The 25,514-nt window shown below is 47.7% G+C and overlaps 1 protein-coding gene across 5 annotated transcripts in view; it reads right to left on the bottom strand.

Moving 5' to 3' along the window:
* Positions 1–20,974, bottom strand: part of ALPK3 (alpha kinase 3) — a 66,290-nt gene extending 45,316 nt beyond the window's left edge. For 2 of the 5 annotated variants that reach the window (XM_067556042.1, XM_067556044.1), the window contains exons 1-3: positions 20,694–20,974; positions 6,728–6,766; positions 1,712–1,833 (exon numbers count right to left, since the gene is read on the bottom strand). In XM_067556042.1, the coding sequence (XP_067412143.1) occupies positions 1,712–1,833; positions 6,728–6,766; positions 20,694–20,860 (328 nt within the window). In that variant the 5' untranslated portion in view covers positions 20,861–20,974. Of the gene's footprint in view, positions 1–1,711; positions 16,232–20,693 lie in introns of those variants that run through there. The other 3 variants (XM_067556043.1, XM_067556046.1, XM_067556045.1) reach the window with 3 other exon arrangements.
* Positions 20,975–25,514: the final 4,540 nt, after the last annotated feature.

The raw sequence follows: 25,514 nt of genomic DNA, 5'->3' as shown, positions 1-25,514 counted from the left end.
TCATGGCTTTTTCCATTAGGTGTTTCTTAAGGTGAAGATCCCACCCCTCTCGGGTATGCCTGGGGAAGGAGAGGCAGATACTGCACCTTGCCACCATGTGGGCTTCCCCGAGGCAGTACGCTGCTGGTCATCACTGACTGACAAGGAGCATGGGCAGAAAGCACAAGTTTTGAAGCCTGGAGTCCTGGGTATAATCCTGTGCCAAAATCCTGTGCCCATAACAGGGTACAGGAGGGTGGAGGGCAGGGCCTCCCTGGACCAGGAAGCTATCAAACTATAAAAATTTAAGGGGAAAAGAAACTGTTGAATAAACTCTGAAATTCTAAAGTTTCTAAAAACGATTTACAGATACACACAGGTTTTACAGCTGAACAAATAAAGACGACAAAGCTCTGGATACTGGAGGTTCCAGTGCAGGCCATGTGGCGGTAAGAAGCAACTGGTGAGGTAGTCGGTCCGCTCCGTCCTTTATCCCCTCAGATGGAGGCACAAGGAGAACAAAGGCATATGCAACAGACCCTGCATTCAAAATTCTCCAGCTCCGGGGGCATGGCACATATGTATACCCACAATGGAATGCACACAGGGACCAGCACTGGAAGAAACACAGGTTTGCACTGGCACAACCCCATCTGTGTTCCCTATGGGCACATCTACACAGCAAAAAAACTCTGTGGATGGCCTGTGCCAGCCAACTCAGGCTCCCAGGGCTTCATTGCTGTGTAGACTTCTGGGCTTGGGCTGGAACCCAGGCTGTAGAACCGGGCAATGTGGGAGAGTCCCAGAAGTCAGGCGGCAGCCCTAGCCTGGAAGTCTATGCAGCCCCACAGTGCAGGGTCCACAAGCCTAAATGGGCTGGCACGGGCCAGCTGTGGGTTTTTCTTTGCTGTGTAGACATACCCTGAGTGAGATCAAGGGCGAAGGTCAAAACAGGCTCTTTAACAGAAAGAGAGCCGGTTTCAAAACCGCACGTTCCTAGCACCTCTCCGAGGCTACTCAGGAAAATATTCTGTTTGGCCTTCCCAACTGGAAACGAACGCCTGCTTTGCTCAGATGCCAACTTTTTATTCTAAGTTATAAGTGAGGAAGCTGCAGCATTAACAACCCTAAGAATTCAACACCTGTGAAACACCCCCCAAATCCTTCCCCCAAATGTGATTTTTAAAAATCAAATCAACGTTAAGTTATTTTCAGTGGCCTTTTGGTCCCACTGGGGTCACGTTTTCAAGCTTTTCCTCGTGTGATCACTTGACTCCAGCAGCCAGAGGATTAGCAGAGATTCCACGCCGAGAGAGAATCAGATTAACAGATTTCCATACCAGAAGGGACCATTGTGATCATCCAGCCCGACTCCCTGCGTAGCACAGGTTGGAGAACATCCAGCACTAATTCCTAGAGCAGATCTTTTAGGACGAGATCTAATCTTGATTTTAAGATTGCCAACGATGGCGAATCCACCACAGCTCTTGGTCGATTGATCTAATGGTTAATTACCCTCCCTGTTAAAAATGTACATCTTATTTCCAGTCTGAATTGTCTAGCTTCAAATTCCAGCCATTCAATGAAGATGCATCTTCCAATAGAATTGAGAGAGTTGGCAGCACCCCTCTCCCCCCCCCCCCTTTTTTTTTTTTTTTTTTTTTTAATATTACTAACCATGAGAAGTAACGGATCAGGCAGGGGCAAGTCACTTCAGTGATGGCACCATTACCTGTTACTATGCATGTGAATTTGGCATCAGAGTCCTCAGACACAGCGTAAGATTTGAGGGTAGTTTCAAACTGCGGCTGGGTCTCCTCAGTCAGCTGAGCAATGATTGTGCAGAAGGTGCTCCTAAAAGAATCAAGAAGTATTTCTTAGAGCTCAGATTAGGTTACTAGAAACAAACTAAAGGGCTCTCCCACCCCTAGGCCAAATAATGTGCTTGGCTGGCTGGTCTTCCTTACATGCTAGGGTCTAACTGATTGCTTTAAGGGAGGATGGGAACAAATTTTCCCCCAGGAGTGTGGGTCACGGGCCAGGATTACCTGGGCATATCTCACTTCATTCTCTGCCACCGCAGGGGCCTCAGACATTGGTGTACCTCGGTCCCTTCTATTCTCCGCCTCGAGCACCGAACAGTTTAGCCTCCTGCCGGCTGCAATGCTTTGGTCTAATTTTAGTTGTTGGGTCTAGTGTGCTGGTGCTGGCTGGAGTTGGTGGCCTGTGATTTACAGATCACATTAGATGATCCGGTGTTCCCTTCTGGCTTTAAACTCTCCCTCTCTCTCAACAACAACCCAATACCTGCCTTCCGATGTCCCTCCTCGCTACTCACTGGCATTCGTACACTGGGTTGACACTTTGCTCCCGGTCATTGCTTGGCTGCTAGAACTATGAACAGAGCATTCGACTGTTAATACAGCTGGTTAAATAGTAAAAAGGGACACGGGCACTTTAAGAGTCATCTGTAAAACATCCTGTTTCTTGATTTTAACGGACCCCTCAGATGAACAGAGAAAGAATTCTGAAAAGCCAGTTCCCTTGTCACTGTGCATGCCGGATGTTTCCTTGTTGCGTTTCTTAACTGAGGCAATGAAATAAAAGAAACCAGTGAAAGCAGCTGCACTTTCAGACTGCCAGAGGTGCAATGAGTGGGGGAGAGGGGGGTCTCACACTGCCAGGGCAGGCGTCGCACCTTTTTACTGGAATTCTATTTTAACTGGGGAATTTTTTCCCCACTGGTTTTAGATTTACAGAATATGAACTTTGGGGCCAAGTTTGAACTGACACAGTCCCTTTAACAAGTATGTGCCGTGCCCCTTCTTCGAAAAGCTTTAGCTAATAGTATGCTCCAGTGATAGTTCTTCACTCTCACAGACCCACCCTCCTACAGGATGTTGGAAGCCTGGATTACACCTCTGAGCTAGGGAACTGTGCGTGAAGCTAGTGTGACTTCTTTACTTTAGCTCCTGCCACAGCATCTAGGCATTAGGGACCATACGCCATGTAAGCTCATGCACCGTAATGTGTAGGCATAACAAGTTCAGACATAAGCATTAGCCTGAACTGCCCAAGGAGACAGTACAGTCTATAAAGTTCATAAGCTGCATCTTAGAGCTATTCAGGTGTAGCACTGAATGGCACGTACTCAGTATTGCCAATCTCAAACAGTCAAAAACATTTTGAGTCATGCCCTAAAAAATATCATGAGATTTGCTTCAATACTTTTAAAAATTTGGCTCTGACTTCTGGTCTGGGGGGTCTTTAAGGATCACATTTTCAGGTTCTTCTCTGCAACCAGAAGGGATAGAAATTGACTCTTTTTAAAGTGCAACATCACTCAATCTTCAATCACAGGACTCCAGGAGTTGGGGTTTTAAGAGAAACACCAAGTGCTGCCATACAGTTGGCAACTCCCCATCAGTAAAGAAAGGCTTAAGACAAAACAAAAAAGTGTTCACATTCCGTAAACATCTGGCGGGGGGAGAGGTCAGAGAAACCCTTCCTGACACCTCTGAGACTGGTGCTAGTTGGGGGTTCTCAGCAGGAGTGGCAATGGAAGGGCCACAGAGTCTGTACCTGTGCTGTGCCTATTCAGTCAGCAAACTTCAGGCTTGAGGGCTGGAAATGAAGTTCCCTTCATCACCTCCCCTCATTGTCATTACATTTTTGAAGAGCAAATGGCTGCACCGAGCTTGGACACAAAACTGAGCCTCTATCAGGACTCTGAGCTGTGACAGGTACCTAAGCAACTCCATTGGCACCAGGGGCCTACATCCCCTACAGATTTAGCAGGAGATGCACAGATTTCAAGGCCAGATGTGACCACTGTGAACAGCTAATCTAACCTCCTGTATAACTCCTGTATAACTCAGGCCACACACATTCCCCAGAATAATTCCTAGAGCAGCTCTTCTGGGAAAAGATCAAACCCAATTTAAAAATTGCTAGCGGTGGAAAATCCACCATGATCCTTAGGTAAATAGTTCCAGTGATTAGTTACTCTCACTGTTAAAAATTCATACCTTGTTTCCTGACCGAACTGTTCTAGCTTAAACTGCCGCCCACTGGATCATGTTATACACCTTTCTCTTCTAGACCAAAAGAGCCCATTTGTAAATATCTGTTCCCCCTATAGGTACTTACAGACTAATCAAGTCGTCCCTTAACCTTCTTTGTTAAGCTAAGTAGATTCTCCTTGAATGTATCACTCATGGGTGCTGGCTGGCCAGGGAGAAGCGGGGCCAGGGCCTCGGACAGAAGGGAACAGGGGCTAGCCTCACCGAAGGGGAGTGCCCAGGCCATTCATGGTATCACTATAAGGAATGTTGTCCAGTCCTTTAATCATTCTTGTGGCACATCTCTGAACCATCTCCAATTTTTTTTAACATCCTTCTTGAGCTGTGGACACCAGAACTGGACGGTATTCCAGCAGCAGTTGCACGAGTTCCAGATACAGAGATAAAATAACCTCTACTCCTACTCAGGATCCCCGTTAATGCGTTGAAAAACTGCATTAAGCACTTGTGGCCGTGTGTCTGTCCCACTGGGAGCTTACATTCAGCTCATTATCCACCACGACCCCCACGTTGTTTTCAGAGTCACTGCTTTCCAGGAGAGAATCCTCTGACAAGTATAGCCTACATTCTTTGTTCCTAGAGGTACAAGTTTACATTTAGCCATATTAAAATGCCCACAGTTTTCTTGCGCCCAGCTTACCAAACAATCCAGCACAGCACTACTACTTCTCTTTCCAGTCTCTTGCTTCCTGGTAAGGACAGTTTGCAGGAAATCCAGGGCCCTGAGTTCCACAATCAGTGGGCGAAACTGTGGTACCAACATGGGCCCCAGCCAAGCCTTTGATCCAACCTCCCAAGTTTTTATTTGCGGAGTGAGGGGTGGTGAATGAGGGAGATAAAAAGGGGGTGAAAGCTGGAATCCAATTTCACAACTAGCCTCTCTCTAGAGCCGTGGTTCTCAATCCACAACCCGCAGGCCACTTGTGGCCCAATCAGCACACAGCTGTGGCCCATGTGACAGCCTCAGGGCCATACAGGTGGTATATATAGTGCGTGCATGCGATCCACATAACACAGAGCTGCATACACAGACCATAACAGTAAGTAGGTTGAGGACCACTGCTCTAGAGAGAGAGAGAGCAACTCCCAATCCAAATACTCACAAACTTGCAGGAACAGATGCCAGGTCTGGGGCCCTCACAGCTGGGGCCCATGTGTCTATTCAGCATATTCATGTTAATCAGTCTGAGGCAGGTCGTTCCTGGGATCCTGGCCCCAGCTCCCCACACACATACTTTGGGCGGGGAAAGGCTACTAAATCAATATGTAGCTCAGATCACAGGAAACAGTCTACACCCCCCTCAAACCAAAATGAAGATCACAGAGGGCCACTCCCACTGCTACAGAGTAAAGCAGGCAATCCCCCACCAAGACAGTCACTGATGGGGGTTTAGTGGCCTTACGGTGAATTCATGGGGGGTGTTGTCTCCATCCCAGTCCCAATAACTGCTTTTTAAATTCCTTGTACATGAAGTTCAAAGAACTTCCTGAGCATCAATTCAGCATTTCATGTAGCAGCAAAATAAACCAAGTGCCAACCAGACAGAATCTTCCACGAACCTGTGATGCACACACCGAAACATACGGCCAAGTTCAGCCCTCGTGTAACTCCATTGATGTCAGTGGTTGGCACCAGGGGTAAACTTGGCCCACACCGTGCAAACCCCCGAGCCGGAAGTGAAACTCCAAAGACCACTGAATGTTGAATGAAAGGCAGAGCATCAGAGTCCAGGCCCCTGCAAGCAGGGACGCTAATCAGACAAGATGTACTGCTAGTAGCAGGGCTTAGTGACCCATTTAATCTTCTGCAGAGGAGCAAGAACAGCAGCAACTACTGGGTAAATGTTAGCCTTTTTGTTAGTGGCTTCCAATTTTAGGTCATTTCCCCAGCAACTCCTTGAATCTTTGGAAGCGCTGCACTGCAGCGGAATATCCCTTATTTGGCCACAGAAAAAGTTGTCTGATTCCAGCTGCTTCTTACATCAATGTGCCGGTTTTTGGAGTGCTCCTGAAAATTTCAAAGGGAGAGGAAGTGGGAATTGTTTGCTTTTGGACCCTCCCACCTCTGCACATGATTTTCAGCAGCTGATTTGGAGCACATAAATTGAGCAGATTCTAGAAGGAAGTACAAAGGATGGGAATTCAATAGCCTTTTTACATGAAAGAGGGACTTCCATACTAGGGAAACCATCTGACAAAGCAGACTTGGAAAATGTCTTCCCCTTTCCTGGGGCTCTTGAAATGGTTTTGCTTTCCTTACCCCTTTGGGCAGCAATCCTGGAGGCTACCCATCACTCTGGAAGGACCCCTTCCCCACCAGCCCAACCTCTTCTGCTTGCTTCTGCAGGGAAGCCATAGTGTCAGCTTTGACACTGTGTGGAAGTCTCTCCTTAATAGCAAGCAGCAGCTCAACAGACCTTTCCTCCCCACCCTTTAAGTGGTAAAGATGGATAGTCCTGGCCTCTTCCCAGAATTGTGTGCGGCAAACACCGGTTTTACTGTTTGCATTTCAAGCAAGTGCTAGAGACTTAAGCATGCAGAATCATGACATTATGTAAGTGCCATGCTCTCTTCAGTTAGTACCAAAGCACTAACGGTTAGTCGTGTCCAAGCCACAGGTCAAGGAAAGGATTTGGTCAGAGAAGTTTAATATAATATAGGTTTACCTTCCAAAGCTGGAGGGAGATAATCTGTTGCCTGATAAGCTAAGCAGAAACAGCAAACAAAACCATTAGACCAGAAAAAAGCGAAAATAAACAATTATGTAGACATATTAATGATATCATCTTGCACAGGTCAGAGTTTCTATTAAAATGGCGTATGCTGGCAGGCAGTCTAAGGCAGTTATGCAAGTTACACTGTAAATTGTAAACAAACTCTAAAATGAAATGGTCATGAACAGCAGAGTAAACATAAGAACATTTTATATGGGTCTTAAAGGCTAGACTGCCAAAAAGCTGCACTGAGCTGTCCATGCACAATCTACAGCGGGGTGTACAAACTGGGAAACTGCACTCCGAGGCACTCCGATTAGACGACACCTGAGAGACCATGGCCCCTACCGCTTGTGCAGAGGAATAGGCCTGGGCAATGGGCAACAAATGAATTTGCAGCAGAGTTGGACACAAATCACACTTCCAAGCTCAGGGGCGGGATTTGCAGGTTGAAGGAATTCCAGGAGGCAGAAAAGCTCCCCGGGGGTAACACTCTGCTCTGTTTTCTGCAACCCGAGTGACTGTGAGAGTGACTAAGCAAGATTCACAAAAGTTTCCATGGTTGACATTCCCTTTGCGGTAACACGTTCAAGGTTAACCATTTCACAAAACACAAATCCCCTACTAACACCTGTATCTGAGGGGCACAGATGAGTTACTTACCAAGAGTTGAGCCTGTTCTTCAAACGCTTTGTTTCCAAGGAGTCCTGCACCTGACCACAGAACCATTTTGGAGCAGTATTTGGCAATTATGGGGCCTGTGCCATTCCCTGGAGACCACACACTCTACACAGTCTGAAGGCATCAATGCCCCACCCCTGCAGCCTCCCCTCAGCTCCTCTACCTCCAGAGACCCTCTAAGGCAGCAACACACTTGGAGAGCAAGAGCTACTACTAAGTGAGCCTTTCTTGCCGTCTCTTTCCAGACATTGCTTCCACAGAGCTTCCCATAGGTACCTGGCCACCAGTGACCTCCCTTAGCAAGCAAGCAGAGGAATCCTGTGTGCTAAACAGCGACTGAGACCCCACCCTCCCGACACCAGCATCTGCTGCTGCTGAAATATCAAGAGAATAGAGATTTGTGCAGGTGTGACCTGAACTCCAGGCAGCAGTCCTACGGAATGCAGATTGGGGAATGTTGTAAATACAGGCTACCCCTTTAGCCAAGTGATCCCAGAGACATTCAGGCACAGGATGCCTGTTAGCTCATAAAGTAACTAAGCACAGTCCACATAGACAGACTTTACATTGAGATGGCCTGACATTCAGAGTTTTCTCCAAAGGCCACAAGCAGTGGGTTCCACTACCTAAGGAAATCAGTTCTAAGTAGTAACCAATCACCCTTCCCCATCCAGAGTATGTAACCTCCCTTCTCTGTCCTTGCCCCCCGAATATCAGGAGGGCTTTGGAGAAAAGATAGTCTCCATCACAGCCTGGTCCACAAAAATCTGAGGCAGTTTTATCATAAGCCAACAGTGAAGCACAGCCACCCTGCCGCATTTGTGGAACACAGCACAAATTGGCTGGTGAGAAGTGCCTGCGATTCAGACCCTCCTAGCCAAATGAGACTCTCCAGGAGAAATGGCAGAGACAGCAAGATCCCGTGGGCTCAAGAGTGCTTCCATGGATTTGTTCAGTGCCAGATCCACTAGACCCCTGAAGTTAGAAGGACACTGTGTGAAAGTCAGCTTCGGAAACCGTTTCTCTCAGCTAGGTTACTAGCCCCACGCAGACGCCGCAGTCGCGTCAGCAGGGGCCTGTCAGTCTCGCTTCACAGCTTGCTTTGCTTGCCAATTCCTCTATGGGGTTCACACCCCTGGGGAGTTGCTGCTCATAACACCTCTCACAACTCATGCTCTGCAAGCCACATGTTCTTTCCCATAGGCTGGAGAGTTACTGTCCCCACATGCAGCTATGTTAGAGGAGAGCACGTTCATCTCCCCACCCCACAGCACCACTCCCCACTGCACCAACCCTTCCAAAATACCCTGAAAGCAGGGAACTCAAGCCCTACTACTCCTCTCCCCAGCCACCCACACAACTGAGATGTGCTTCAGGCTCCCCATTCTCCATGGTTCCCTCCCAGAGCAGTAGGCCCAGGATGCACTGCAGACAGCAGCAGCTGCACAGATGTGGCACTCCCATGCTCCAGGCTGCCCCTGTAGCTGCTTGACGTGTGTGCTGCGAGGCAGAGAAAGATAGACCTAGGAACGGAGAGTGTGCCCATGACAGGGATTTGAAAGCATTTAGTCACTTTGTACTGGCATCCTGCAGCCCTTCAACCTTCCCCTCTGTCTTTTTTCCTTGGGTAGCTGGGGACGGGAGTAGACGATGCTATTAAATGCCTATTGGAGAAGGTGGGAGGTGCACAACAGGAACTTTTTATCACATACAAGAAAATGACAAAAATGTTTTTTCAGGTTATAAAATAAATCACTCAGGAACTAGGAATTGTCACAGTTAAGGCTCCCTGTACAGCCACGGCTCCACTCCCTTGTGTGCATGCATCTTGGTACAGTCTAATTACACAATCACGTTTTCCACAGATGCCCTGCCTCATTCAGGGCACAGTATGGACAGGGGTCAGGAAATGAAGCTGCTGCTCAGTTATTTCTTTTGATCTTTGACATGTAATCATAGAATCATAGACATTAGATGATATAGCTGAGGTTAGTCCTGCTTTGAGCAGGGGGTTGGACTAGATGACCTCCTGAGGTCCATTCCAACTCTAATATTCTATGATTCTATGATTAGGGTTGGAAGGGACCTCAGGAGGTATCTAGACCCACCCCCTGCGCAAAGCAGGGCCAACCCCAACTAAATCATCCCAGACATGGCTTTGTCAAGCCAGGCCTTTAAAACCTCTAAGAATGGAGATTCCACCACCTCCCTAGGTAACCCATTCCAGTGCTTCACCACCCTCCTAGTGAAAAAGATTCTCCTAATATCCAACCTAGACGTCCCCCACTGCAACTTGAGACCACTGCTCCTTGTTCTGTCACCTACCACTACTGAGAACAGCCTAGCTCCATCCTCCCTGGAACCCCCTTTCAGGCAGTTGAAGGCTGCTATCAAATCCCCCCTCATTCTTCTCTTCTGCAGACTAAACAAGCCTAGTTCCCTCAGCCTCTCCTCATAAATCATGTGCTCCAGCCCCCTACTCATTTTTGTTGCCCTCCACTGGATTCTCTCCAATTTCTGCACATCCCTTCTGTAGCGGGGGGCCCAAAACTGGACACAATACTCAAATGCGGCTTCACCAGTGCTGAATAGAGGGGAATAATCACTTCCCTCGATCTACTGGTAATGTGTGGCCACTGCTTTGCTTACTACACCCTCTACAAACCCTGCACAGAATGTGGGATTATCAGCTGTGTCTTGGGTTTTTCTGTGTTGCTGCTCATCAGTAAAGGATCTAAGCAACTCAAATATTAAAGGATGTAACGTCTCAACACCCTTGTGAGGAGGGGGGTCTGGTTTCTATAGACTGGACACTGTGGTACAGGGATACTCAGGCCACAGTTTTAAAAACCCCACTAAGGCCTTTTCTACACACAGATGCATCAATTTAAACAAAATTAAATCAATTTAAGCATTTCACACAAGGGGACCTTCGTCAGTTTCCAAACCAATTTAGTTAAACTGGTACAGCTTATGTTCAGACTAGGCTCATGCTGGGCGCCTCAATGACTGAGCGCTTAACTGGAGACACTTCGGGCCCTATTTTTCAGAGAACTTGGCAATATTATAGGACTTTGCAAAGGACACGGCAGACAGTTAATCCACACACTCTAGTCGGAGGCGGGTAAGGACAATCTCCAAGTCACTTGCACAAGGACACAGAACTGGTCATTGGCAGAGGAAAGATTCAAATTCAGGGTCTACTGAGTTCCCTGGAGCAGACCCGCAGCTGATCCAAGTTGTCACAGATCCACGGATTTAAATGAGGCTATGACAATTTACACCAGCTCCTGCTCATTCCTTCAGACCTTGCTGTCTGACTGCCAAGGGTGAAACCATCCACAGCGCCCACCGATATCAGCTGCAGCGGAGTTTCAATTTCTGAAAGTCAGGCCCCCGGTTTATCAAGATGGGCACCCAAGAAGAGAGGTACCCACAGAGTTAGTGACCAGCTCTGAAAATATTGTTTTAAGTGACAACCAGCATCACATTCAAATTCGGTAGCAGAGGCAGGGATGGAATTCAGTTGTTCTCTGTGGCATCCACTGTCTTAGCTACAAGATTGTCTTTTCTCTTCCTGTCTTGGGAATGACACACCTAACTTCTGCAACAAATCAAGCAAGGGTCCACCAGACAACAGCCGCCATCACAATATAAACCTGGTTCATCCCCTAAGACAGTGGCTCTCAGCCTTTCCAGACTACTGTACCCTTTTCAGGAGGCTGATTTGTCTTGCGTACGCTACATTTCACCTCACTTAAACTACCTGCTTACAAAATCAGGCATAAAAATACAAAAAAGTTTCACATCACACTATTACTGAAAAATTGCTTACTCTCTCATTTTTACCATATTATAAAATAAAGAGATTGGAATATAAATATTGTACTTACATTTCAGCATATATAGAGCAGTATAAACAAGTTATTGTCTGTATGAAATTTTAGTTTGTACTACCTTCACTAGTGCTTTTTATGTATCCTGTTGTAAAATTAGGCAAATCTCAATGAGTTGACGTACCCCATGGAAGACCTCTGTGTACATCAGGGCACACATACCCCTGGTTGAGAACCACTGCCCTAAACATCGTCTGCCCTGTATAAGGTGGGGGGATTGCTTGTATTTAAGGGGGGAAAGCCGTCTTATGTGCAACTGACACCTGTCAAATTTCAGTCTTCCTGCAAGCCAAGGAGGCAGCAACTGAAGGCACTCAATTTTAATAAAAGACGACACTGGACAACCTGGGAGTGTCAGTGCCATTGCCCAGTTACATCTATTGCATAAGATTTTTGTTTTAAAATTCAATTAATTGCACCAGGTACTTCTATGTCCTTTGGTGAAAAGAATTTCCGACTCCCTCCCAAAAATATCTGCCTTCACCTAGCCCCTACCTTGCAATTATTTTGTTGAATGTCAGTGTTCTTCCTAGTCAAGCTTACATACTAGAATGGACAGAAGTTGATGAGGGGATATCTGGATATGCCTCTCTATAGCTTGGCTCCCCATATACATATGCACATGTAAGTACACACACTATAGCTGGGTGGCGAGAGACAAGATTTACAGCTCCAGAGCATGTTGTCTATGGGAATGCCATTGGCCCACAGGTCAGCAGATCAGAGTGGGGCCCGCAGAAAGTGCAGCTAGGACTTCGTTCACTCGGCGGCAGAAGGTGGGATCTCCTGGATGATTACTTTCAGACCATGTCTAGCACTATCTGTTTTACTGCACTCTGACATCTGATACTGCTTGGCATTTTTTGCCCATGCAAACTGCTTGGTTTAAGATTTCATTTGAACTTCTCTGCCTGCAAGGTTAACTCTACTGGAAACAGATAAACATAGGACCATAGAAACGTAGGGATGGAAGGGACCGTTAGCGCCGCACTGAACATTTCTAATCTCGCTACTGTCCAGTAACTACCTTTGATTTTATTAGAGACCCTGTGGGTGAGGTAACATCTTTTTCTGGACCAATGTCTGCTGATGAGATAGACAAGCTTTCAAGCCACATGAGCTCTTCTTCAGCCCTGGGAAAGGCTCCTGGAGGGACACAGCTAAATGAAGGTGGAACAGATTATTTAACACAAGTAGTTAGCACATATTTTAAGGGATCGCTCAAGGTAGAGCTGTCCGTTAACACCTCTGCAGTCACAGGAGAAGAAGAAAGGGCTAGTGGGTTACAGCTTGTTGTAATGAGCCATAAATCCAGTGTCTCTAAAAAAATCACAGAATAAACAGCATCTAGCAGCGTAATGAATTTAAGCTCCCAGGCTCATCTTTTGAAGTGTTGTGCGGGTTTTCCTTTGAGGATGAGGACTGACAGATCAGATACAGAGAGACTGCTTCAACCCACAAGCGATAGGGTGTTTTTGTCTCTTACTTTCTTGTGGGAGTGCATTTGAGAGTATTATGATTATGTGGGTGAAATTGGACAGTTATTGGGACAGTTAGTGCACTGGATGAAGTACGCCACATTGTGTGATAGGCATGAGAAGAATCCAAGACTCTTGGAAGATGCATTGTAACGGGTGTTGATCATTGTAGCAGTGGAGCTGCATCTCCAGGTTTTGCATCTGTTGTTCTGCTAGGTCTGGTGCCACTTTGAGTTGGTGAGTCCTAGTCTGTGGAGAGCTTGCTTCTGATGGTGAACTTGGAGAGGTCGGGGGTTGTTTGAAGGCCAGAAGTGGGGGTTCAGGAAAGATTTATTTCAAGATGGCATCCCCATCAAGCATGGGTTGTAGTTTGACAATACCCCATATGGGGTCCAGTGTGGGGTGGTAGGTGACAACTAGAGGGGTGTGGTCAGAGGGGGTTTATTTCTGTATTGAAGCAGGTTCTCTCAGGATATTTGCGTGGCCCGTTTCATGATGCAATCTACTTCTCTGGTGGAGTGTCCTGGTTTGGTGAAAGCAGTGTGGAGTGTGTTAATGTATCTATCCGGGACTTTCTCCTTGGAGTTCATTCTGAGGTATCTGAGTGCCTGGCTGTAGATAATAGATTTCTTGGTGCATTTGGGGTGGTCGCTGGATCTATGAAGGCAGGTCTGGTGTTCCAGGGTTTTTTTGGTATATGGTTGTTCTTAGGGTCTCATCGCTGAAGCGGAGTGTGGTGTCCAGCAAACTGATGCTAGTATGGGACTGTTCCAACAAGTTTGATGGACAGGTGATGGTTGTTGAAGGTGTGGTAGAACTCTGAGGGGGTTTGATGTTGTGTGCGTTTTGAGTTTAAAAACAAAAAAAACCCAATGAAGCTATCACAGATGATGTGATCTTGGACTGCTTTCAAGTATTTCCTGAAATACAGCATCCCATTCCCTACCAAATAGATCATGCATCAGCATTTGTGTCACAAGTGTGCTTACTGCTTCATGCATCGTGGTAATTATTAGTTCGGGGCACAACTTTATCAGGAGAATGCAAAGAGCTTTACAAGATGTTTTTCAGTAGCATCACTCACCATTTTAAGGAATGGAAAACTGAGGCACAGATGGATTAAGTGATTTGCCCAAGGTCACAAAGTGAGTGTCAGAATTAGAGCTCAATGAATAGAAGTGGCATATTCTGCAGAAATTATTCTTCATTCAAAGTTTGTAGTGTTCGGTTTGCATCTGACAATTCAAAGTTAAGATTCAACTGCACAAAAGAACTGAAAAGTCTGCAAATGAACAGATAAGGTTGCCTGTGTGACCCAAACTCAGCCCTGTCTCACCCTCCCTAAGGAAAGTTACAACCTATAACATAGCCATACCCCATCCAGCACAGGTTTATGGAGATTAAATTGAAGATTAGTGTTTCTGTCATACAAATTAACCTGATGAATAGCTGGATAAAGTTGTCTCAGAGGGCCCAAAATTGTTCACTATGGTAGAGCTCATTGTTCATACAGGTATTCAGACAGCTTGACACTTCTGTGGTTGTTAACCGAATTCACCACTGTGGTGTGCACACACTTCCTAGCCCAGAATCAGAATGTGAAATGTGGGGAATCAATTATTGTTGAGATGGGATCAGCATCGTGCCTCACGCACCAATTCTAACAGCTGTGACTGGTGCTCAGTGAGGACATCACCACTCTTTTGTCCAGTTACAGAATATCCTCATAACAGGGCTCACTGCAAAGGCGGAGACAGACTCTTCACAGAACACGGCATTGATACAGGAGCTGCATGTTTCAGAAGCCACCCTGCATACCTTCATCAACTGGGAGAAGCCCAGGTGCAGGACATGTTAAGAGCCTGTGGGCATCACTATTTATTACAGTCCCAAAGGAAGACTAAAATTCACACACACAGGTTTTGCCAGCTGAACAATGCTAGGAGAAAGATGCACAACCAACTAATAATAAATACGCAAAAAGCTACAGTCTAGAGACTGTCTTGTGAAGAGTTCTTTATGCTTTTGGAGTGACTGATCGTCCCACTACCTTTCAGAGACCAGGATGATGTTCAGCCAAGCTCAATGCCCCGAAATCCCCACATCCCATAATAACAAGGATGTTAAGTCCTTCCTGGAGTTGGTTTCTTCGCAAATATCTGACAATTAGAAGCTTACGAAAGCCAAACCACCAGAGAGGGAACTTCCATAAAATAAAGAAGCTGGGCACGCTTTTCAGGAATTAGACAGATACCTGTGTTCTCAGCCTGTTGTATTACAGTCAGATCTTTCACCTTCACTTTATTGTATAGGTTGATGTAAGAAATGTAGGTCTAGGAGCAACTCCTGGTTCGAAGAACAGGGTATGCAGAAATTCACTACATATGGCAGCTGAAAGTAGCATCTCTCTGAGCTGAGCTACTCTGGCAAAGACAGTTATCCAAGACAAGGTTAGGAGGGGCTAGACCCACACAGGGACAATGCAGACTCCACACACTTGAATTGTCAACCCTGAGTTAGATGCCCAGATTCCCCTCTCAATGCACAGGGAGTTAGGTTATCTCTATACTGCACACCGCAGGTAGCAGTGTGTATAGGGGATGTGTAGCTACCTGCTACAGGCTGGCAGGAGAGAAGCAGCAGGGAGCTGCTGGAGCCTTTCCGCGCTACCACAATCTTCCCCTGGGGTGGGGAAAGGTATTTATATCTTTTTCCCTGTGGGGGGGAAAGGCGCATATGTATATTTTATTTATTTACCAGTTTTAAATGTGCTCCCTTTCAGTTTCTTGTGACACTCCCTTGTTCTTGTATTGCAAGAAAGGTTGAAGAATACCCAGGTTATAGCCTTGCTTGTCTTCTCTAAAATAAGCTGTCCTAATCTCTTCAGTCTCTTCTCAGTAGGAGTCTGTATCCATCCAATCATTTTCACCCCTTCTAGTTCTCTTATCTCTTAAGTGAAGGAGAGAAGAACCGTACATAGTATTCCAGGGGAAGGGACACCACTGATTTATATATAATGGCATTAACTCGTCAGTGTTATCTATCCCTTTCTTTAAAGCATAGCATCCAGTTTGCTTCTTTAACCACCACTGGAGGTTTTTCTTAACATGTCCACAGTGATGCCCAGCTCATTTGCCTGAGTGATTACAGTTAATTTAGAACCCAGCAGCGTGTATCAGTAATTCAAATATGCATCACCTAGCATTTGTCAATGTTGCATCCCATCTTCCATTTTGCCGTTTACTTACCTAACTTTCTTAGGTCCTTCTGAAGTTCCTAGTCTTATCTAGATTGGACCAACTAAATAGCTGTCATTTACAAGTGATGCAGCATCATGGTTCACTCCCTTTTCAATTATCATTAGGATACAATCTTTAATTACATGATAACATATTATTCCTCCCCCCACCCCCCAGTACCTTGCTTTATTCAGGCTCTGCTCCTGCACTATGGAAGACAAGGGAATTTTGCCAACAACTTCAATGGGGGTAGGACCAAGCCCCCAAGCGCACAGAACGGACAGTACTTCAGGAATGAATCAGGGTTGTATAGTGAGGGAGACTGTTGGCTGTAGGACCTTGCCTCATTTGTTGCAGAAATAAGGTGTGCTGTGAATGAGGCAGGTGATTGCAGAAAGAAAAAGGGTGGTTTTGTGGTTAGCTGAAGCATTGGATTCTCTCTGCCTCAGCCACAGAGTTCCTATGTGATGCTGGGCAATTCACTTCAACCAAAGTTTTCCCACATGGCCACTAATTATGTGCACCTCATTTTCTTGGCTGCCTACCTTGAGGCCTAACATGCAGATGTGCTAAGCAATCACAGCTGTAACTGAAGCTGACTGGCGTGCATTTTGAATATATGAAGTTCTCCGGAAAAAAAAAAATAAAAATCAGACCCTAGACACCTCATGTTGGGCATCCAAAAAATCAGTGAATGATTTAGATATATGCCGGTTTCCATCTGCAGAATAAAGATAATGCCATCACCTCACCTCACAGCAATGGTGTGAAGAATAAATTCTTTAATCTTCATGAATCACACAGATACTATGGTGATGAACATCATAAAAAGGAAGAGATTAATAATTCTGTATTCAGGACAGATTTTGGAGGGTGTGCCGTTTATCTGGTCCGAGATCACACTGAATGATGAGAATAATAAGTATTGAATAGCTAGCCATTCTGTGAGCACCAGCTGTCTGTGCACTGGGTGAGGCAGCAACCCTTTGGAAATAACAGCATGTGATCATGTAATTAGAGACTGTATCATAACAAACTGTGCAGAGTAGGGGGCCCAGGCAACCCTCATTCTGACATTTCCCAACTTTTGAGCTCCTGACTTTTCCACTTACATGCAGGGAAGTCAAAAGAACGTGAAATAAGTATACATTTACTGCCACCATTCTCAGAGTCATTGTGCTACAGTGTGTGAAAAATGCCAACAGCCTGGCCTGCACTAAGGTTTACCTCATGTCAACTATCTGGAGTTAAGGGGTATTCTTAACTCATGCTATTTTTCTCCTAGTGAAGAAAAGGCCTTTCCTATTGTTTTCTGTTTTAAACAATTTCTAATCCAGGACAGTAGTTTACATCTCTCACCTCATGACTACCTAGGCTATGTCCCCACTGCTAAAAAGGGGCATTATTACACTGAGCTAGCACACAAAATCTAGCTTCCTGTGAAATTTTAGTGGAGACAAGGCACAGGTAGTTTTTAATCACAATACAGCAAACTGAAGTCACTGCTGTCTCCTTCCACCCACAGTTAACCTCACCTACCTACACCGCAGTAAATAGAGGAATTTGTGTCCATTAGGATTTTATAGCACGATAGCTATCTCAAATCAGCTCAGATTGTAAAACCCATCTCTTTTCAACACTGAAGACAAATCCCTTGTCTTCTTACTAGCTATTGAGAAGAACTCTCAAAGCATTTTTCACAGTTCAAATAAATTATGGCAATCTGCTCTCCTTTATCCAAGAAGGGTTCTAAAGTTGAAAGAATTCTAAGATTGCAAAGGCATGATTTTCCTTTATTAAAAGCTGTGCTGGTTTGTCCCGGTCATAACAAGCTTTAGGTTTCTTTACCATTACTTTTTAGTTATCACACCAAGGAAGCCTTATTGATCTGTAATTCTCAGATCATCCCGGAGGCATTTTCTTCCCACATTACAGAATGAAAATATTGTACCTATTTCTCTGGTATAGCAACCGTTTAAAATGATATAACAAATATTTGGTTGCAGCTTAGCCACTTCATTCTTAAATTAATTCAAAACTCTGGCATGTATTATCTGGCCTTGATGACTTGTTATTCTGCTCTTTATGAATTTGTTCCAGCACCTCCTTTTGACACTTCATTCTCTTAGTACCTTATTACCTGAAAAGTTTGGGTTTAATGTAGGTACCTCTACTGCATCCTGTGTGGGGAAGACTAATGCAACAATATAAGTGGTCTTCTCTGCACTGTTCTTATTCCACCTAAATGCTTCTTTCACTCCCTGTGATCTCTCTTCAAATTCTCACATGCTTCCTGCCTCTGATGTACAAATGTGTTTTATTTATAAACGATTGCTCTTCAAATTCCCTCTCCACCTAATTTTCAACTCGTATTTTTACTCCTGTAAACGGTAGTGAACAATTTATTTTCTTTCTAGTGAATTAAGACAATGGTTTGCTTAGTTCTACTGAAGGCTTCAAAGCATTCATAGGTTGCAAAGATGTGATTTAGTGCATAACTTGGCCAGCAGGACATGTATTATGGTGTGGACACCTGAGAAGCGGAGAGCCTAATGTCAGTCTCAGAGCCTAGGCTGAGTTTGCAAAGATCGCAGATGCTTTTACCTGTAAGCAGGGCAAATTTGACATTCACTGAGAGACAAAATTATACCCTTATACTATCTTTGATGTTGGTTCATAGAGTGGAAAGTTTGACACTTTTCAGAGTCACTCTTCAGACAAGAGCATTAAGGAGCAATTACTTGACACAACCAGATTGCCAACTATCAGCAGGTGTCTAAGATCCCATTTCTGGGCAAAATTCAAGATGCTTCTAAAAAGCCACCTCCAGTAGTAGCTACCTTTCACCCATCTACTGGAGCCCTCTCCCATGAGCTGCAGAGCAGGACACATCAAACAGGCAGCTCTTTAATCACACTGATCTCCTCAGCCCTGGGCAGCAGGCAGATCTCTATGCTCATTACCAGACATATCCACAACATTTGATACCGGGGAATCATGGTTTGCTACTATGCAGACTTAAGGACTTTGTAGCTTACATGTACCACTTCACCATACAGCTGACCTACCCAAGGAATCATCTCCTCTCCATCACAGAAGTCTTGCAAGAAAACTGCACCCCTCAGGTACAATAGAGCTGCCATAACAAGAATGAGATTCCAGAGAGCTGCAGGTAGAGCTTTGTTCCACATACAAATGCAAGACGCCTGCTCTGTAGCTTTCTGCCAGCAATAAAACCCCACCACATGCAGGAGTTACCCCCCTCCCTGCGACTAGCGCAGAGGGCAGCAACAATGCACGTGTTTCTCTTCTCACAGACTCCATGGTTATATATGTGAGGCAGGTAGGGCTGACTTTGCAAACTCAAGTACCCACAGTTTGTGTTAGTGGCTTGCCAGTCACCCAGGAAGTCTGTGACCGAGCTAGCTCCCAGTCAGATGCACCAAATACAAGCTCATCCTTTCTCGCCTGAGGATGACTGCCGATCAATGTCCTGAAGTCGCAAAAGTACAAAGCTGTGTGTTGTTAAAGGACTCTCCTACCAGTCAGAAAGAGGGGTCTCATTGGGACAATGCAACAGGACACTAGCCTCTCCGCTCTTGGCCCTACAGCGTCATTCTTTTTATCTATTTATAGGTCACCCACCAAAGTATATTACCGAAGTGCTTATACAAGAGTTAAGACAAAGCTTCCCAAGTTCTAAACAAACTCAATAACTGTTTGGGGGTCAGGGAACGTACCATAGGTGGAAGTGACGCACTGGGCTTTTTGGCCTTCCTGCCGGAACATTTCCCATGATCTAATTTACAGGCACAAGAGGCCTGCTACAACTCTGCTGCTTCCTACAACATTCATTGCTGTTACCCGCTGAAGCCATTTGAGTTTGTGTGTCAGTTACCTGGGCGTAATGCTCAGTTTGAGCTCACCCATGCTTCAGAGCAAGCCCTATGGACCACACCTAAACTGACTGCCAGAATGCTTGGCAGTTACCCCCTCACACACCCAGGGAAATCCGCAAGCAGAGAGGTGAAGTGAGCCAACACCACATAGGGCACACATGCATCATCAGAGAGTACCGGTATTACCCACTCCCATAAAGGGTGCAGGGCCACAACACCAAGCCCTGGACACCAGTCCAGCTCTCCTCAGCCCCGATCCTGCACCCAGGCCAGTTATCAAAGGAAGAAGCCTCACGGTCTTTTCTGGGAGCAGGCTCCTCCTGTACCGGGCTAGTCCAAGCAGACACAGGTGCCCTGGAGGAGACAAGCCACTGGGGCCTGGCCAGGACTGACCCTGGCATGTTCCCCAGGGGCTCCTGAAACAGCGGCCCTTTCTCTCCTCCCTGGGGGCCGTGGCCGCTGCCCCACGTGCCAGGGACCGGCCGGCCTCCTCCGCCCAGCGCCCTTCAGAGCCGAGCCAGCGCCGGGCACTTGCCCCGCAGCCATCACAGCACCCGTCCGCGGGGCTCCCGGCACCTTCCCTAATCAGCCCCCGACCCCCCACCGGCCCGGCCCCCAGCCCGGCTCAGCTCGGCTCCGCAGATACCCCCTGCCCGGCCCGGCCCGGCCCCCCGCACCGCTCGGACCCTGCTGAGCCAAGCGCCCAGGCCCCGGCCGGCCCCCACCTGTGCTCGGGCCGGATGCTGAGCAGGTAGTTGCGGCTGTCGGGCCGGGCGTCCCAGCCGGGGCCATCGCTCTCCGCCCCGGGGTCGGGGGTGCTGCTGGGGCCGTAGAGCGAGTAGCGCCCGTTGCCCGAGTAGGAGCGGCTCAGGGGTCTCCGCCGGGAGCCCATCTCCGCCCGGCGGCGCCTGCCCGCCCGGAGACCCGACGACAGGGGACGGCGCGTCCCGGGGCAGGGGCGCACTGGGGGAGCGGAGCAGGCTGCCCGCGGGGCGGTGCCCGGCCTGTCCTGCCTGCGCCCCCTGCCCTGCGCAGCGCCCGCCCCCCTCCATCAGCCGCTATTTATAGGCACCAGCGCTTCGGTCAGCATTTCCAGCCCCCGGGCGCCGCGCCCCGCCCTGCCGCACATGGGGCTGTCACTCAGAGCCCCGGCCCGGCCGGCCGGACAGACAGACAGACAGGGCGGGCCAGCGTGTCCCGCAGCCGGGTTCCGGCACCGAGACACCGGGCACAAGGACCCCTGCACCAGGCTCCCTCACCGGGACTCCGGGACCCCCCCCCCGGACCAGCAACCCTATCACATAGGCCGCTGGGAGCCACTTCACCAGGACCCCCTCACACCAGGACCTCGCAGCCACTTCATCACAGCCTCCTCTCCCCACCCCCAGTCCCCCCACTCCCAAACTCCTCTCCTCAGCCCCAGCCCTGGGACCCCCCCCCCCACACACACATAGTCCCAGTCCTGCCTATCGGGCTCCCCTCATACTCCTCTAACTGCCTGCCCGACAACAAAACCCTCATATCCGGCCCCTGGTAACCGGGACCTCCCCCCACACCCTCTCCCCACCCAGACACCGCTTTCCCCCCCTCCCTGTCTGGGCACCAGGCGTCCTTCTCCCCAACCCATCTCTCTCTCCACCTGGGCCTCAAGATCACCCTATGCCCCCCTCTCTGCTCCCTGGCACTGGGCATCTCCTATGCCCCTCCCCATATAGTGAGGGTCCAGGGCTGAATTGTATTTTCAGGTCCCACTCACATGACCAGGTTGGGGGGACAAGGTTATTACCCCATCACATGACAGGGTCCGTGTCCATGGTCTCACTGGCTACATCTCCCCATTTTTAAATATCAAATAAGGCTAAAGCATAATATCAGGTAACCCAGTCCCAGCTAGCCAGTCAATAACTGCGGTGTGTGAGCCTCCATGGATTGCTGACCACCGGGCACCGGGGGGGGGCCACATTCACCTGAGCCTTGCCTCACCTCCTGCATGTTAGTCTGTCACAAATGTAAGGGGCTGTGGGCTGCTTTCTGAAATCTAGGGGTTTTTTTTGGTTGTCCCTGTCCCAATAGCAGGAGAAAGGCAGAAGAGGAGCCTGGATCCAGGGACTGACCGGTCTCCAGGACCAACAGGAGGCCAGCACTCCATGTCCACCGGATTGACAGAGTGAGCAAGCCGATGAGGGACTCAAGAGCCCAAGGCCCATCCTCTGTGAGCTGGGACTGCCAGGGCTGAGTAAAGCAGAGCCAGGGGGAGTGCAGCTGCCCGGAGCCGAGCTGGGGCAAGGCCAGAGCCAGAGGAGCCACAGCTGAGTTGGGGAGAGGGCAATAGCCCAGGGGTCAGAGCAGCATTGGAGTGATAGTGGTGGGACGAGTCTTCTGCTGCCGCAGCAGTGTCATGTGCGCTGATCTAGGGAGAGGGGAAGAGACGGGCTCCTTTCCCAAAGTCTGTCGAGAGGGCATTAAGTGCGGGACCCAGAGAGGGACATGGCCTGAAAGGAGGGCCAGAACTGAAGGGGGAGAACGGGTTCTGTCACAGAGAGCCCAATCCCATCCTGGCAGAGTGCCACCAGCAGCATCACAGCCGCACATCCACATCCAGGAAGAAGACACCGGACTTCTAAATTTATTGTAACCGTAAGTTGATTTGCACTTCAGAGACTGCTGCATTGAACTGTGCCCAAGCCATTTCTTCACAGGCCTGACCCTGTGAAGGGTTCTTTAATCCCCAAAGGAATAGTTTTGGTGTAAATACACTGTATTTATGTTTAAGTGAATTGCAGTAATTGCGGGGTAAAAGGGTGACAAGTGAGTCAGGCATATCCTGGAGTAGGGGCATCCTGGTCCCTGCGCAGAGTTGCCCACAGAGATACTGAGGTAAACACTCAGAACCCCTGGAGTCAGTCCTCCCTTGTGGTGCAAGTTCTGCTCCTGGGGGCTGGGAGGGAAAGTCAAGGTGGGCAGGTACCAGGCTGAAGTGAATCAGGGCATGACTCAGATAGTTTCATCACTCGGTTCAGCTGGGGTAGTGTATCCCCTAAGACAGTGGGACAAATCCCCTGCTTACACAGGGTGAGTGGCCACACTACAGTCTAACGGTTGATGCTATGGGCATTGCTGGAATGTCTTGTGTTTACACTGGTCAGGTGTCCATTCAGAAGTGGTGCTAAGTTTTCTGGGCACACATCCCGTGTTTCATAGCACTATAGTAAACTGTGACAGCCTGTTAATATTTTTGCAATGTATTGTGGAAGAACTTGACTGTCCCTTCTGGGGATCTTTGATAGATATTATATGATTCCTGCAACTTATTAAAGTAAATCAATTCCACTTTGGCTTGCTCCAGTTTTCTGTCGGGGGACCAGCGTTCACTCCAAGCAGTGGCAAGGCATGGATCCGACTCGGAGGAGTGACCTGTACCAAATGTTGGCACGACTGCAACTCTCATTTTGTCAAGAGGAGGACGAACATGTGCATGAGTTGTGGTGGCATTTGTTTTGGTAGCATCTTGGCCCCAAGGGAAAGCAATGTCATGCTTCTTTAAGGAGAGTGTGCAAGCTACATGTAGAGGTGGAGAAGTGGAGACAACTGATATGGTTTCTAATGGTGGAGGAATCCCCCTATGCTGAGCAGTAGTTCTGGACCAGGTCCACAAGCAGTGCAGACACGGGATGATCAGTAGTGGGCCTAGAATCATAGAATCAGTAATGTAGGGCTGGAAGGACCTCCAGATGTCATCAAGTCCAGCCCCCTGCCCTGAGGCTGGACCAAGTAAACTTAGACCATCCCTGACAGGTGTTTGCCCAAACGGTTTTTGAAAACTTCCAAGGATAGGGATTCCACAACCTCCCTTGGAAGCCTATTCTAGAGTTTAACTACTCTTATAGTTTGAAAGTTTTTCCTAATATCTAACCAAAATCTCTCTTGCTGCAGGTTAAGTCCCAGTGGCATATGGAGGTTCTCCAGCACCTGGGGGCCAAGCCTACATTTGTGCCCCCCCCCTCCAGGCCTCACACCCCCTCTCTTCCTTGTGTAGGGCAGGAGGGGTCCTGGCACCGACCCCCAGCTGCCCCAGGAGGGGGGATCTGTACCTGCGGGGGGGCGTGAGAGGGCACAAATGCAGGCTTGGCTCCGCCCCATCCCGCACTTACCCGGCGTGTGTCACCCACCTCTCCTGCTGCAGCCCTGCGCCAGCTTGGATGAGGCGGCCTCACCCCCCTGGACCCCCTGCCTGTCTCGAAGGGCTGGCCCAGTGTGCCCCCCTCTCCCTCCAGCACTTACCTGCCACTCCAGCCCTGCCGCTCCAACCCCTCAACCTGGCAGGGTTCCCCACTTTAAAGATCTTTACTGTGTTTGCCTTTCTCCAGTCCTCTAGGACCATCACCTGTCCTCCAGGAGTTCTCAAAGATAATTGCTAATGATTCTGAGATTGCTTCAGCTAATTCCTCAAGTACTCTAAGAGGAGCTTCATCAGGACCTGCCAATTTGAATACATCTATCTCATCTAAATATTCTTTAACCCGTTCTTTCCCTTCTTTGACTTGCATTCCTTCCCCTTGGTTGTTAACAGTAATTATGTTGAGTATCTGGTCATCATTAACCTTTTTAGTGAAGACTGAAGCAAACTAGGCATTAAACACCTTAGCCTTCCTGATGTCATTAGTTATTAGCTCACTAAGTGGAGGATCTACACTTTCCTTCATCTTTCTGATGCTCCTAATGTTTTTAAAAAGCTTCTTCTTACTTCCTTTTATGTCCCTTGTTAGGTGTAACTCATTTTCTGCCTTAGCCTTTCTGATCTTGTTCCTACATGCTTGTGCTATTTTTTTATACTCCTCCTTAGCAATTTGTCCATGTTTCCACTTCTTGTAGGATTCCTTTTAGATTTTCAGGTCATTAAAGAGCCTCAGTTTACCCGTGACCAGTTTATATGCATTTGTTCTTGTGTAAGAATCGTCCTTTAGCTTCAGTAGCTCATCTGCCTCTCTGGTGTTCCCTCCTGATGTATTTATAGAGATCAGTCAGATCCTGTCTTAGCCTTCATTTTGCTGGGCTAAACCAGTTTCAGCTTTTTTAGCCTCCTCTCACAAAATAGGCTCTTCATTCTCTTGGCCATCCTAGCTGCCCTTCTCTGCACCTGTTTCAGTTTGAATTCAACTTCCTTGAACATGAGTGATCAGAATTGCACACAGTATTCCAGATGACATCTTACAAGTGCCTTGTACAATGGGAATAACACTTTCCTATCCCTACTGGAAATATCTTGCCTGATACATTTTAGGATTACATTTGCCTCTTTCACTGCCCCATGACATTGGTGGCTCATCCATCATCATCCTGCCATTGACTAATACACCCAGGCTTTTCTCCTCCTCTGTCGTTTCCAATTGATGAGCCCCAGCTTATAGCAGAAATCATTGTTATTAGTCCCTAAAAGCATGACCTTGCACTTTCTTCTATTAAATTTCATCCCATTTCTTTTATTTCAGTCCTCCAAGTCCTCCAGTTCTTCTTGTATGATCCTTCTGATCCTTCTCTGTATTGAC

This window comes from Emydura macquarii, unplaced genomic scaffold (genome assembly GCF_026122565.2).
Source record: "Emydura macquarii macquarii isolate MOO-44397 ecotype Brisbane River unplaced genomic scaffold, CSIRO-AGI_Emac_v2 contig_1644, whole genome shotgun sequence".
Lineage (NCBI taxonomy): Eukaryota > Metazoa > Chordata > Testudines > Chelidae > Emydura > Emydura macquarii.
The sequence above is the reverse complement of the archived record's forward strand: the minus strand, read 5'-3'. Positions and strand labels throughout refer to the sequence as shown.